Raw genomic sequence first — 12,818 nt, 5'->3', positions numbered from 1 at the left:
ATTTTGTAAAGACAGATACAATGCGTTATTCATAATACGGTCGTGCGATGCGGCGCGCTAATGAACAGCGAGAGTTGTGTAGGGGGGGGGGGGGGGTAACCTTGATGAAAGCCGCTCGCATTCTGCCTACCGCCGGCTCGGTATGTAGGTCAGACCTCAGCGATAGCAGCGAGCGAGATGTGATAGGATGCAAATCATTTGTAAAAACCTGTGAAGAGTTCTTCATGTAGCTCGGGTTTTTTTTTTTTTTTTTTTTTTTTGTGAAAGCGATGCTGCAGCCGCTGAGGCCTGTCAAGGGTCTGGCAAGCAATCCTGACCTTAAATCTTAAGCAGCTGCGATTCAGAAGCAGGACCAAATTAAAAAGCTAGAATTCTTTATTTTTTTTTACTTTTCAACAAATGCTGTCAGCTAGTTCTGCCTTGCCGATGGGATTGGGGTGCGCTGTCGTATCCCCCCCCCCCCACCCAAGAGACTAGCTGAAATGTCTCTGTGTAGTGTAGCTGTAAAAGCCAGACAGACCTTTATGATCAAACGGCATCAGTGCACTGGCTTTTCGGGGAAATGGGCCCAACTCCAGAAACATCCGAAGAAAGACCGACCACAAACAAAAAAAAACCTTTTTACTCCAGCATCCTCCCTTTGAACGATCCTCAGAGGATTCAAACAGGGCAATTTGCGAGATCGTCCTCTTAATAAGGGCTTAGAATGGACTTGAAACTAAAACATCTACGAGAACTCAAATTGTTTACTCTGTCATCGCCACGCTACCACTCTGGAAGAGAGAGAGATAGTAAAGCGTAGATATCAGAGTTTCCTCTGCTACGGAGAAAATAGGTCAGCGGCTGGCGTTTTTAACGAGAGTAGTTCTTGTCCTGGGCCGAAGCCTTTGGAGCGGGCGATACTCACCGGACCATGGTCTTGAGGAACCAGGGCCTGTTGGCGATGGAGGGCACCGCCTCGTCCATCAGCGGATGCATCTTGATGAAGTTGAGCGTGTCGTCGGGGAACTCGTTGGATACCTTGTACCTCTCCATGGATGGGGTGCCGGCGCAGTTGCCAGGTCTTTACGGAGGGAGATGAGGATGAAGAGAAGGGATGAAGAAAAAAGTAAGTTTTAAAAAAAAAGGCTTCGGCTGCCATTGGCCGTCTACTTCTTCCTCTAACTATTTCGCAATCGCGCCGTCGCCGCTAATGCGTTTTGAGCCAGACCTTTCGCCAGCATCACATCGACTCTTTTGATTGAGCAATTCTTCACGGCCAGAGCTCCGACAGCTGACAGAAAGTTCTACTTCTTCCATAAACTCAAAAGGAGAGCGCAGCCATAAATGACTAAACTCTCAAGCCGAGAGGCTTTGGTCAAGGCAAAAGGTGAGGAACACGACATGTCTTTTCCCCTGGACTCGCAGTAAAGCACCGAGACGTTCCATCTATCTGATCCTTTTACAGGGAGCTGGTGAGCTGCTTGTAAAAGGGAGCCAGCTTTTGATAGCGTATCCCCTTTGCAGGCATCTCACCTCCGGGAGCTTGTAAAACCCCTTTACTGCGTGGTCTTTGATACCCTGCCACACCACGTAATATTAGCCAGCTGGCCCCTGAACGTCCGACACTGTCAACATGTCAAGGACCAAACCCAAAATATATATATGTGTGTGTGTGTGTGTACTCAGGAGAAATGCATTACAGCAGTATAAAGGGAATGCAGTAATAAAGACAAATCCTTCAGCCATTCTGTGGATTCCTATATCTCTATCATGTCTATAGAGGGGGGAAAAGAAAAATGTAGTTTATATTTAGTTTTTTTTTATAAAATGCAATCCTGCAAGAGGAAGCAAACTATTGGAGGTGAACTCCTCAAACAAACGGAGCGATGAGTTCAAGCCAGCTGACGCTAATGTTAAATTAAGCTCAGAAATAAATATTTTGTTGAATGAAGGGAAAACAGAACAATTTTGTCACTGTAAACAAACAAAAAAGAGAAGAGAAATGGGAGTTCTGTGAGATGTTCTTCGCTGCAGCTACATTTATGTCAGCGGACATATGGTGAGCCCGAATGGAAGCAGACATCTCTTAAAATACGGAAAAAGAAAATAAATCTGTAAATGATTCAGCATGAGGGTGTAACACATGGCAGAGCAGTCTGCTGTGGGGCCGGACCTAGGTGGCATTGTCACAACTCTCCGTCTGTTTGCCTGCAGATAAAAAGGGTCCGAACGAAAGGCACCGGCAGACGAGAGATGAAACTCATCGCATCAATCGCCGCGGAAACGACGGCTTCGGCGACATCATCGCAATCCACGCGAACGGCCGACCTTGTTGAACATAAACAGGTAATTACATGTGCGCTCACGGAGAGTGTGCGGCACGCGCTCTCTTTTGGTGGGGAACCGCCTCCTCAGCCATATGGGAACACTCACACACACACACACACACACACACAGGGTAGCAACAATTATCGTGGCCCAGATCTTTGTAGTAAATCAGTTTTTTTTCCCTTCTTCTGGAGGACAGAAGAGCAGCTCTTAGCGCGCTAATTAGCAAGCAATAGATGGGAGATTGATCAGGCTGGTGCATTTGTGGAATTAGCCAGCCATCTGTAAAATGATCTCATGCTTCATTTGTTGATAGCGAGCCCTTCTTTGATGCAGCTGCGTGTGGGGGAGAGGTGAGGTAATGGGATGGGGGGGGGGGGGGGGGGGGAAGGGGAGGGGGGTGTGCAACTGTGAAGATAGAGGTGGTATCTGTGTGCATACAGTGTGTGACACGGGATGTGTAATCCCTTAGTGAAAAAAAAAAATGACGCAACGCGAGCTAAAAATGCGGCGATATTAACACGTCGTGATTCAACAAGTCGTTTTCAATGACAAGGCGGGCCTTACATCTCGCCGGTAGCGAGAAGAAAGAGAGGAAGAAAGAGAGAAAAAGAGAGAGACAGAGAGAGAGAGACGCTGTGTGACTTATGCATGCGTGCGAATCCCGTGTGTGCGTTTGTGTTCATGTGCGCTGCGGTTAATTAACTGCAGCTTTACCTTGGCTTGGGAACCTTGTCTTCAGGAAAAGGCGTCCAGGTGGAGTCCTGGGATTTCTGCTCTTTGAAACGCCCCGTGAACGTGTTGGCCACCTCCGCCATGTCATAGGCGCACACCGCCGAGCCTGGAATACTGCCACGACACACACACACACACACACACACACAGACACACACACACACACACACACACAGACACAAAAGCTCACATAAACGGTCCTCTCATCTGAACATATCAAAGAAACACCTGGCCAAGTTTGGACTGTCACCAAGTGACAGAAAGGTGGATTTACATCCCGTCTCTCAGAGGGGTTAAGTCCCTGGAGGACGGCTCGTTATAGCTGTTGTTTGTTCACGCCGGGTGATGCGGTCAAGTTTGCCGTGTTGTTGAGAAGTAAAAGTTCTTCATCCTCACTTCCCTCACTCATTCACAAAGCAATGCATTTTATTTTTTTTCTTCCTCCATTTCTTCTAATAGCATTGATTCACGGTGCTAATTATAGTAGAAGTTATTCCTGTTGATTACAGTGTCAAGGCCGTTACATCAGCGCATACACTGTAGTGTTGTTGCGTGGTCTGTGAGCTACAGTGTCTCTGCCTGCCGAGCCTCATGAGGACACACATTCCCTAACCCGTCCCTCCAAGACTGGGTTTCCCCAAAAAGCCTCAAGGCATCAGAGTTCAGCACAAGTCCAGTGTTGGGCAAGAACTACAGACACCAGATTATCTTTTTTTTTTTATTGCCTTTCATTTCGGCTTCTTTCCGTCCGACTGGAATCGACGCATAACACACTGCTGACTCACTTGTCTACATTTTTTCGCGCATCTGCTCTCATAAATTAGAACTGGAACTAGGGGATTGTTTATTCTTTGAAAATAGAAATCTCTCTCTCAGCTGGCTGCATTTTTTATTTTTTTTCCTGGCTGTTGCATTGTGGGTTAAACTCACGGAGACATCGGGGAGACGGGAGTACACAAGGGCGGTATTATAGCGAGTAAGGTCAGAGAGTTGTTAATTCTTGGCTCGGCTGCTATATGACAGTAATTGAAAGTCGGACAGTCACGTGTCTGTTTGCATCGGGCTGCTGCCGAGGCGGATGGATGGATGAGCGACACGCAGGCGATGCGACGACACAAAACCCCCCCCCAGAGCGTCGCCCTCAGCTCTGAATGTGCTCCCTCTAATTTCACCCCACTGACTATGAAATGGAAAATTAATGCCAGGATCAAAACTGGCGCTTATAGAAATTTTCAGAGACACTGCTTCATTGGGTTTTGATGTCCATTAACCATGCTCAATTGCATCGTCACAAGCAATTGTCTTATCGGCTAAATAGCAGCCATAAAATGGAGGAAAAAAAAAATTACAATATGTGCGAGCTATCAGCCGAGCTCTGTGGCTCTGTGGTAATTTTCAATTTAGATAACAACCCCTGCCTATGAATATGAAAGCAGCTCTGCCTGTGGACTGTAAAAAGGGGGAAATAAGATGAAACACCTGCACGTCAAAAAAAAAAAAGAAAAAGGGGCAGCACAACCGTTTGGACGGGAGATGTAGATGTTGACCCGGCGGTCTCAGGGATTTACTTGTTGGCATGATGCACAGCGTGGGCCACACGCTACTAATAAAGGTCAGTCTGTCATAATGGTGATGAATTTTTAAAAGGCCTTTCAAAGCAGGAAAGATGATCGCGCTAATAAACGGGAAGTGCAAAAACAGTTGTTGGCAACGCGTGAACTCAACACAAGAGGAAACGAGGACAGCCGAAGAACCGTCATCTGTTGCTTCCCTCAGACCCGGTAAAGGTTCCCCGGGTACCTGTTGTAAGGCGTGGAGAAGGTCGCCATCACCACGTCCCTCCCGTTGACGTGGATGACGTCCGTCACGGCCTGCAGGATGTTGAAGTAGAAGTGGGAGTCTCCGGGGATGGAGCAGTTCAGGCGAGACTTGAGAAACGAGGTCCACTGCTTCTCCAGGACGCGGGGCGAGCCGCCTCGGTCGATCTTACAGACCCTGGCCACCCGAGGAAACACCACCTGACGGAGACACACACACAGTTGAGCTCAGCGCCAACCGACGTAGGCGTAATTTTGTTCTTTTATTTCGCCTAGCAACAAAAGTAAAACGGAAGAAGAATGGAGAAGTTCCCCTTTAAGGGCCAGGAGTTGGTTGAACAAAACTGTGACCAAAGAATATCTTTTTTTCACATCAAAAGAGACTCTTCTAGTTTCATATTATGGGTTGTAAGCATAATAGGACCATCATTTCCTATATAGAAATGTTTTCACATGCACTTAAAGGCACATTATGTAGCTTTTTGGGGGATCTATTAGCAGAAATGGAATGTAATATTCATAACTATGTTTTTATGAGTGTATAATCACCTGAAACTAAGAATCGTTTATTCGTTAGCTTAGACATTAGCTTTATGCTAGCGTAACGTTAGCCTTCTGGCTCATGTCTCAGAGTCATATAGATAGAAATGACGTAGATATAGCTATATCTACGTCATTTCTATCTACATAGGAAGCGGGTCCTCTTCAGTCCGTCGTGCACAAGCTCTAGAAGGCCGCTGTAATTCTCCACACACGCGTGTGAAACAGCGGCAACGTGAGCTGCAGAGTGCAAAAACCGCGGTACCGCCGACCACTGCTGCTCCCTAAAGTAGCGTTGCCATGGCAAAGACGGCGTCTGAGCGAGCCGCAAAACAACGTTACCGCGGTTCTGAAAACGGAGCAGCGAGCAGAGTGGTACGAAAACATTTCCATGACAACTGGGCAAACGCCTACCTATGATGGAGATCACGGATATGAACCGAAAGCTTGATAACGGCCAATAAAAAGGATTTGGTGGTGAGATTGTTTTCTCGACTGCTGCTTTTCAAAGTTAAGAATGAACTTAGAACATCAGAGGATACGGAACTTTTTCGTTTGATTCCCGGCAGAACACACTGCAGGCCCTTCTTGGTCGTTTGAGTGACAGAAATCCTTGGGAGACACCGCAGTGTCTTAATCCAACATTTCATCACTTTTACAGCAAATTAAAGACACAGAAGAGTGAAATTGATGTGTTTGATATGCTGTTAAAGAGTCAGCACCTGGCAACAGAAAATGTAAAGTACACGGCTTCAAATAGGAGCCGGCGCTGTAATTACATCTCAGCCGTAAGATCACACAGTCAGTATTGTAATTAGTTGTTGTCACACTATACTTAACGGCAATAAATCTAACTCTGACCTGAAATAGTGCCCTAGAGTAAACAGTGTGAATGGGAGCAAACATGCATTTAAACCAGATCTCTACACACACACACACACACACACACAGGCGACTGCAGACAACCACACATAAACACACGCTCACCCATGCATGCATTACGACCGATGCAAGAGTGCATGCGGGAAAAAGCACAGAAGACACACACACACACACACACACACACACACACACACACACACACACACACTCTCACAAGTGCCTACATGGGTCTGTTCACTGTGCGATTATAGAGCTTTTAGAATTACAGAAAAACGTTTCACACAGAACAGGGGAGCCTGTTGAGTTGAATGTGGAATTACGTTAGTTTTACGTACTGTATACCAGGGATGTCACCAAGTTTAGTAGTCGATACCGTCTGCATACCATGAGTTAAAAACAGTAGATCCCATGTACTTCAAAGTACTCCTTTAGTACTGTTTGCATACTAGTTTTTGTAGAGGTAAAACATCCCATAATTAACTCTCTAATATCGATTTTATATGGTTGGGTTTCTCGCCAAAAATCACATTTTACAAGATCATGATAGCGTTATAATTTGCCTTCGCCCGGTTAAATTTTTTAGCGGCTGGAGCCTGAACGCATCGCTATATAAATCAAATGGCACTTCCCGTTAACGTTAGCTGTTAGCGGCACAGTAGCTAACGTTTTACAAGCTCTCCTTTCTTTTTCAACACGGATTTGCCGTTCACCATGTAGCATCAACATGGGAAAAAAAAAACAGGGTGCGTCAATGGTGACGTCGAGTGCCGTCATGTTTTCAGAATTTTCGGCATCCGCTTGACACTGAAATATCGCTTCTTGTAACATCTCGTACACCATTTCAGTTTCTCGCACTTCTTCTCGCAGCGTGTTCCCGGCACACACACACACACACACACACACACACACACAGACACATGAACGAACGAGCACAGAACAAATACCTCAGCCAAGGCTTGTTAATTCACTCGTGTAACAAAATATTTATTCCAGATAGCAATTTAACAATCCAACATTAAAACTAAAGCCAAACAGGATTGATCAATTTAGCCGTAAAGCACAAACAACGGCTCACATTCTCAGGCAAGGCCAATCTACTTTGTAATAATGAAGCGATATCACTCAGTGAATGTTAAATTGCTCTCTGCACCATCAGCTCTACCACCACACGCATAATTATACTGACATTGCTTTTCAAAACACCCAGCAGATTGAGAGGCCTGATCTGTATTCATGCCCTGTATAACACATGCCTGTCACTTCTGGCGGCGAATCCATTATTTCTCTGTTTCTCGTTACCTCCGCTCCGTTCCCGTCCCCTCTCTTTCTCACCCTCTCTTGTGTGTTCCCTTTAATTTATTCTGAGGAATACATATCAAGTGATTCATTTCCATTACGGATTATCTCATACCTGGTATCCAATTAAACTCTTTCAGGGGCATGGTCCAAAACTGAATTGAGAAGATTAATAGGAAAAAATGTCTGACTGCTACTGTAACACCTGAGGAAAGCCTGCTTCTTTTTCCAACCTCTCCGTCTCCTTTCTCAGAGACACTCGGGTGAAATTCCTCTTGGGAAACGTCGAGACAATAGGTCAAACGGGAGCGTTGCCAGAGGGACGCGGACGTGCAATTCAAGCGGTATATTTAGACTTCAAAATGGGATCTCCAGACGTCCACGGATTTTTGTTTTTGAATCCATTTTAGTTCCTGCATCCTGCCCAGTTGTTTATCTGTTACTGAGAAGAAGAAAAAAAAATGTTTGGCCACTTTACAGCTCCTGAAAGCCTTCTTCCAGTTATGTGATACACCCATATCCTGTTAGCTTCCTCAGGCACTTCCTGATTCTCCTGGTAAATAGGAAGTCACCTCTGATTACGGTTCAAACAATAGCGGGAGAATGGGGCAGGACGCTTACCTTCCCCATTGTGTTGTACTCCATAGCAATTTCCCGAAAGAAGAAGTAGATGAAGTCCCCGTAATCGACTGCCTGGACAAAGTAGGGCTCTGCAGGAGGAGGAAAAAAAAAAAAGACAGAAAATATGAGTCAAAGTGACGTTTTTACCGTGACAAAGCAGTTCTGACACCGTATTTCACAGTATACAGCCAGAATATCTGTCATATTATGCAGAAAGACACCGACTGTGAGCCTTGAGTGCCTCAATCTATCATCCATCATATCAGCGAAACAATTTGCATGCAAGGAGAGAGAAGGGATCTCTCTATTGAGCTCTCCGACAGGCTGGACTTGTGCTTGTTTCTCCCCGGGGCAGAGCAATTTACCGGCTACATCAACTCTAGCGGGCCAGGTTGGCAAAATGACTGCGTCAAACAGAGCGTGCAGCATTAGCATAAGTGCTGCTGCTCTTCATACATTCACACACAAATCATAAATCACAAACACACGCTCGAGCACGCAAACACAACTTGTTTTTTTTTTCTCCAGCTTGTCAAGTTGGCTTGGTGATTTCCAGCCACATAGACTTTGTGTGTGTGTGTGTGTGTGTGTGTGTGTGTGTGTGTGTGTGTGTGTCTGGCGCTCACCTTTCAGCCACTTGGAGTCGTGCTTGACAGTGCGCAGAGTCGGGCTGTCTCCTAGGCTACGATAGATGACCGAATCGATCGCGAGGAAGTCTGTCACGGTGGCCGAGTACAGCTTGCCGTCTGGAGAGGGAACGCAGAGATGGAAAAAAAAAAAAAAAAGAGCAATAAGAGGAAAAAGGTGGAGATGGAGAGGGCGGAAGAATGAAGAGAGAGAGAGAGCCATGAAGGAAAAGAACAAAAAAAAAAAGGTGAAGCAAGTATAAAGAAAAACATATAAAGCCACTCAAGAGATTCCTGCTCTCTGCGGCTGGATACACAAACACGTTACAGATGGCTCAGACCTGGAGAGTGACTGAACCACACAAAGCGAGGAGGCTCTCTGATGGACAACAAACAGGGCTGTGCACACACTTAAGCATGTTGCACATTTGTAATTGCTCGCTCCATCGCAAACACACTTCCAAAAAAGCTCAAACAAACACCGGCGCTCTGCGTTAAACAACACACACACACACAGACAGAACGACACACTGGCGTTGCGCGTACGAGCGCGCCCACATGCTCCACAAACACAACCCGCCACCAGCATGACCTCAGCCTGCCTCGGCTGTAACCACAGTGGAAACTCAAACTACATAATTGAAAGGATGGCAGTCAGAGGAACCCTCTTGATTACTCAGTGCTTCCAGCTCCCTCCGAGCAGCTCTGCTGCACATTAACCGGTCAGGCTAGGCGTTGTCGTTCCTCCTCGGCTTAAAACAGGAGGTGGGGAGGAGGGTGGCTCATCAATACCGCCATAAATCAGTTCGCAGCAAAGGCGAACGGGGACCGGGATGTCTTTAGCAGCCTGCGGGTCCTGCTGCCTCGGAACAATCTCGGCCCCGGCCAACGGAAAGCTGACTCATTCCGGTCCCCATCAGCTTGCGACTCGTTTTTGATCTCGAACCGGAGACGACGAGGACGACGAGCAAAAAGCTTTCGGTGCCTTTCCGAAAAAAGGGTTCTACTAAAGCAGAGAAATTCCCGACGCTGAGCGAACGCGGCCTCTCCGGTTCGGTGATTTGCTCGGGCGCGTGTAACACGGCTTGGCTTTCATTCTCGACATGTTGTCAGGGTATCGCCGTAAGAAAGAAACCGCAGGGTATTAGGAGCGATATTAAACACAACCGCAACTAATCCACCCGCTCAAAAAGACTCAACTCTCCCATCTAGCTCAAACGTGTTCCAATGTTTAATACGTGCAGATGGGAGAAAATTAGGATTAATGGTTTCGCCTCATGGCAGTCGGTAGGGTACTATCACACATACTTAATCTATTTTCACCTCACGGAAAACTTGTGTGACTTTCTCTCGCGTTAAGCCACAGGAAAGGGCTTGAATTACATACAGCGCTTCCATTACAGATAAGTAAACTGTACATGTGATATTATACGGATGCATTTCAAACTTACCAGCAAACAGGGCGACGTTGGCGTGCTTGGAGTCGTACGGGCAGCGTGCCATCCCACTGATCTCCTCCCCCAGAGCCTCCAGGGTGTCCAACTATAGGGGTCACAAGTGAGGTGAGAGGTCAACAGCGGGTCAAGACAATGTAGCGCTGTCAAACAAAAGAGCAGAGTTGAAGTACAACTACGACAGGAAACGTTGGCTGGTTGGAGGAACAGATCTAGAGGAGGAAAATGAGAAACGTCAAAACAATACGATCGAAAAAGCCCTTCTTCTTCTTCTTCTTCTACTGCGTTAACGTGAAGAAATGTGCTGAGTCGTGATAGAATTGTCCCCAAAAAGCTGCGCCCAGCCCAGGAGAGAGTTCATCTAACTCTGACCTGAACCCAAATCCCCTGGATGCCACTCCGGTGTCGTCCTGTGAGCCGTCAAAGCCGCCCATCTGGGAGTATCGGGCAAACTGTCATGAAGGGAGATTAACAAGAAAACTGACATTTTTCCACAGCGGCATGTTCCGCACAGCATGGGTGGACGTGGTTTGCATCCTCCTGCCAATCCTTTATCCTCCAACCTCTACTGGCGTTAAAGAAGAGCTTTAACTACCCTCAAAGACAGATCTTTAACCCGTGCGCCGCTGTGCCCTGGTTTCTAAAGTTTGTGCTTTCGCTGCGAAGAGGAAATAAATGGGCAGAGCGAAGAAAAAAAAAAATGGGTGAGAACATGGCCCCGGGAATGGGAAGAATTTGTACTAAACCGCAGTAGTTTTTAAATAGCGCGTCATACAGTAGTCATTATTTCAGTTTTTGCAGCCTCAACTTCGTCTTGCGCTGAGAGCTTTTCCTTCGGCAAGACTTGTTCCCTTTCTAGTCTTAATTCTGCACCTAGACAATGAAAAAGGAAGGGAGCGCAGTTCATCCAAACGTACGGCTAATTCCCTCAGAAGTCTGATTTCCATAAGCTTTTCCGAGGCCTTGTCCACTGTTTTAAAAAAAAAGCACTGCTCGTGTAGTCCAGGGCTCAGCGAAGTGATCTCTGTCAATTGGAATTTAAACAACTTTTTGGGGTTTTTTTGAGACAAGTTTGGTTACAGTGGGATTGGCAGGGCGTGTCGCGGGATCAGATGCGGGTGAAAGGTCACCGACCGTCCCTTCGTGGGCTCAGCTCGTCTTCCCTCACTCTCTCGCCCCCGGCTAAAGATGAGACACACACACACACACACACACACGGGAGAGGAGGGAAGGAAAGCCACACTGTGCTGGTCCGGAGGCCGAGGTCAGGGAACATCATTGAACACACTGTTTGCCTACGGAGTCATTTTTTCCTTCTCCATCTCTGTTTCTATCTCTCTCGTACTCCATTTACTCACTTTCTCTCCCCCCCCCCCCACCCCCCCCCTCTCTCTCTCTCTCTCTCTCTCTCTCTCTCGACAAAGAGGAGAGCCAAGGCTGCAAACTGCTTACGCCGCCCTTTCTGGTCTCTAAACAGGTCATTTTGTTTTCTATTCCTGTCTCGGCGGAAACGGTTATCATCTGCCCACTGAAAAAGGTCACACGCACTCCGCCGCGCAATGCCGAAAAAGCCTGCCAGAGAAATTGTTGACGCTGATTTGGCAGAGAAAATTACAAGTGACCTTTAACAACAAACACACACACAACCACCGGCAAGCAGCGCATTTCTCGATTTCTCGTTCCCTCTGTTTGTTCAGAAATTAGAGTAGGATAATATATACGTAGGCACGCCGGTTTGAAGATATGTATTTTATTAGACAGGGCAGACTGTAATTATAGATTAGGTCGAGTTAATCATAAGGGACGCGAGCGGCTGGAGGTTAGGTGCGTCTCCTGAATCAGAGCGTCTGGGTGCGGCTTGACAACGTCAACGTCAGCAGCTTCTGTGTCAGCTACCTTCACGCAAACAGTCCCCCCCCCCCCACCACCACCCCTCCGTCTCCTCAGTTGATTTCACCGAGGCAGTGACCTCTGTCTGCTGGGCTCGGCCGGCTGTCAGTGATCTATTCCTGCCTGTTCGAACAGAGGAAGACACTCCCAGCCCGGCCGCAGATACACCCACAACCACCCCCCCCACCCCCCACCCCGACCCCCCCACACGGTCTCCTGTCACGTTGGCGTGAGCTTCATAAAACAAAAACGCGGCCCGAGATCACACTTTCCAGCTGTTAGCCTTGTGCAAAGCGACATCCAATACTTAAATACTTAAAAATGAGCAATAGCAATCTGCCACACCGATTCACAACATTTAAAAAAAAAAAAAAAAAATGACCATAAAGAATTTTAGGCCAGATGGAATTTTTTTTGTCACCTCGTCTACCAGGCAAACCTTATTATGCTGTCAAAAGTCCGCCGGCTTCAAAAAAGGGAACGAAGCGCTTGGGCTTTGGTAGCGGCACAATTCAAAGTGATGGGGAAGGGAACCGTAGCGCTGTCACACTTTGTCAGCGCTGCCTTTTTCCCACAACTTGCCGTTCTGTAGGGAGCTAGCGGAGCTCCGCAGACAAATTGTACAGTAACCTTGGCTCGGGGTGCAG

The 12,818-nt window shown here is 47.1% G+C and overlaps 1 protein-coding gene across 1 annotated transcript in view; it reads right to left on the bottom strand.

The window, feature by feature from the left end:
- Positions 1 to 822: 822 nt before the first annotated feature.
- The window catches only part of LOC137890586 (semaphorin-6A-like), a 16,799-nt gene continuing 4,803 nt past the window's right edge, over positions 823 to 12,818 (bottom strand). The window contains exons 3-8 of the mRNA XM_068734727.1: positions 10,279 to 10,369; positions 8,828 to 8,947; positions 8,202 to 8,290; positions 4,846 to 5,063; positions 3,028 to 3,159; positions 823 to 1,063 (exon numbers count right to left, since the gene is read on the bottom strand). Coding sequence (XP_068590828.1) covers positions 904 to 1,063; positions 3,028 to 3,159; positions 4,846 to 5,063; positions 8,202 to 8,290; positions 8,828 to 8,947; positions 10,279 to 10,369 — 810 coding nt within the window. The 3' untranslated portion in view covers positions 823 to 903. The remainder of the gene's footprint in view (positions 1,064 to 3,027; positions 3,160 to 4,845; positions 5,064 to 8,201; positions 8,291 to 8,827; positions 8,948 to 10,278; positions 10,370 to 12,818) is intronic.

Source organism: Cebidichthys violaceus, unplaced genomic scaffold (genome assembly GCF_023349555.1).
Source record: "Cebidichthys violaceus isolate CVI_PGR_0920_01 unplaced genomic scaffold, fCebVio1.0.p SCAF_661, whole genome shotgun sequence".
Lineage (NCBI taxonomy): Eukaryota > Metazoa > Chordata > Actinopteri > Perciformes > Stichaeidae > Cebidichthys > Cebidichthys violaceus.
The sequence above is the reverse complement of the archived record's forward strand: the minus strand, read 5'-3'. Positions and strand labels throughout refer to the sequence as shown.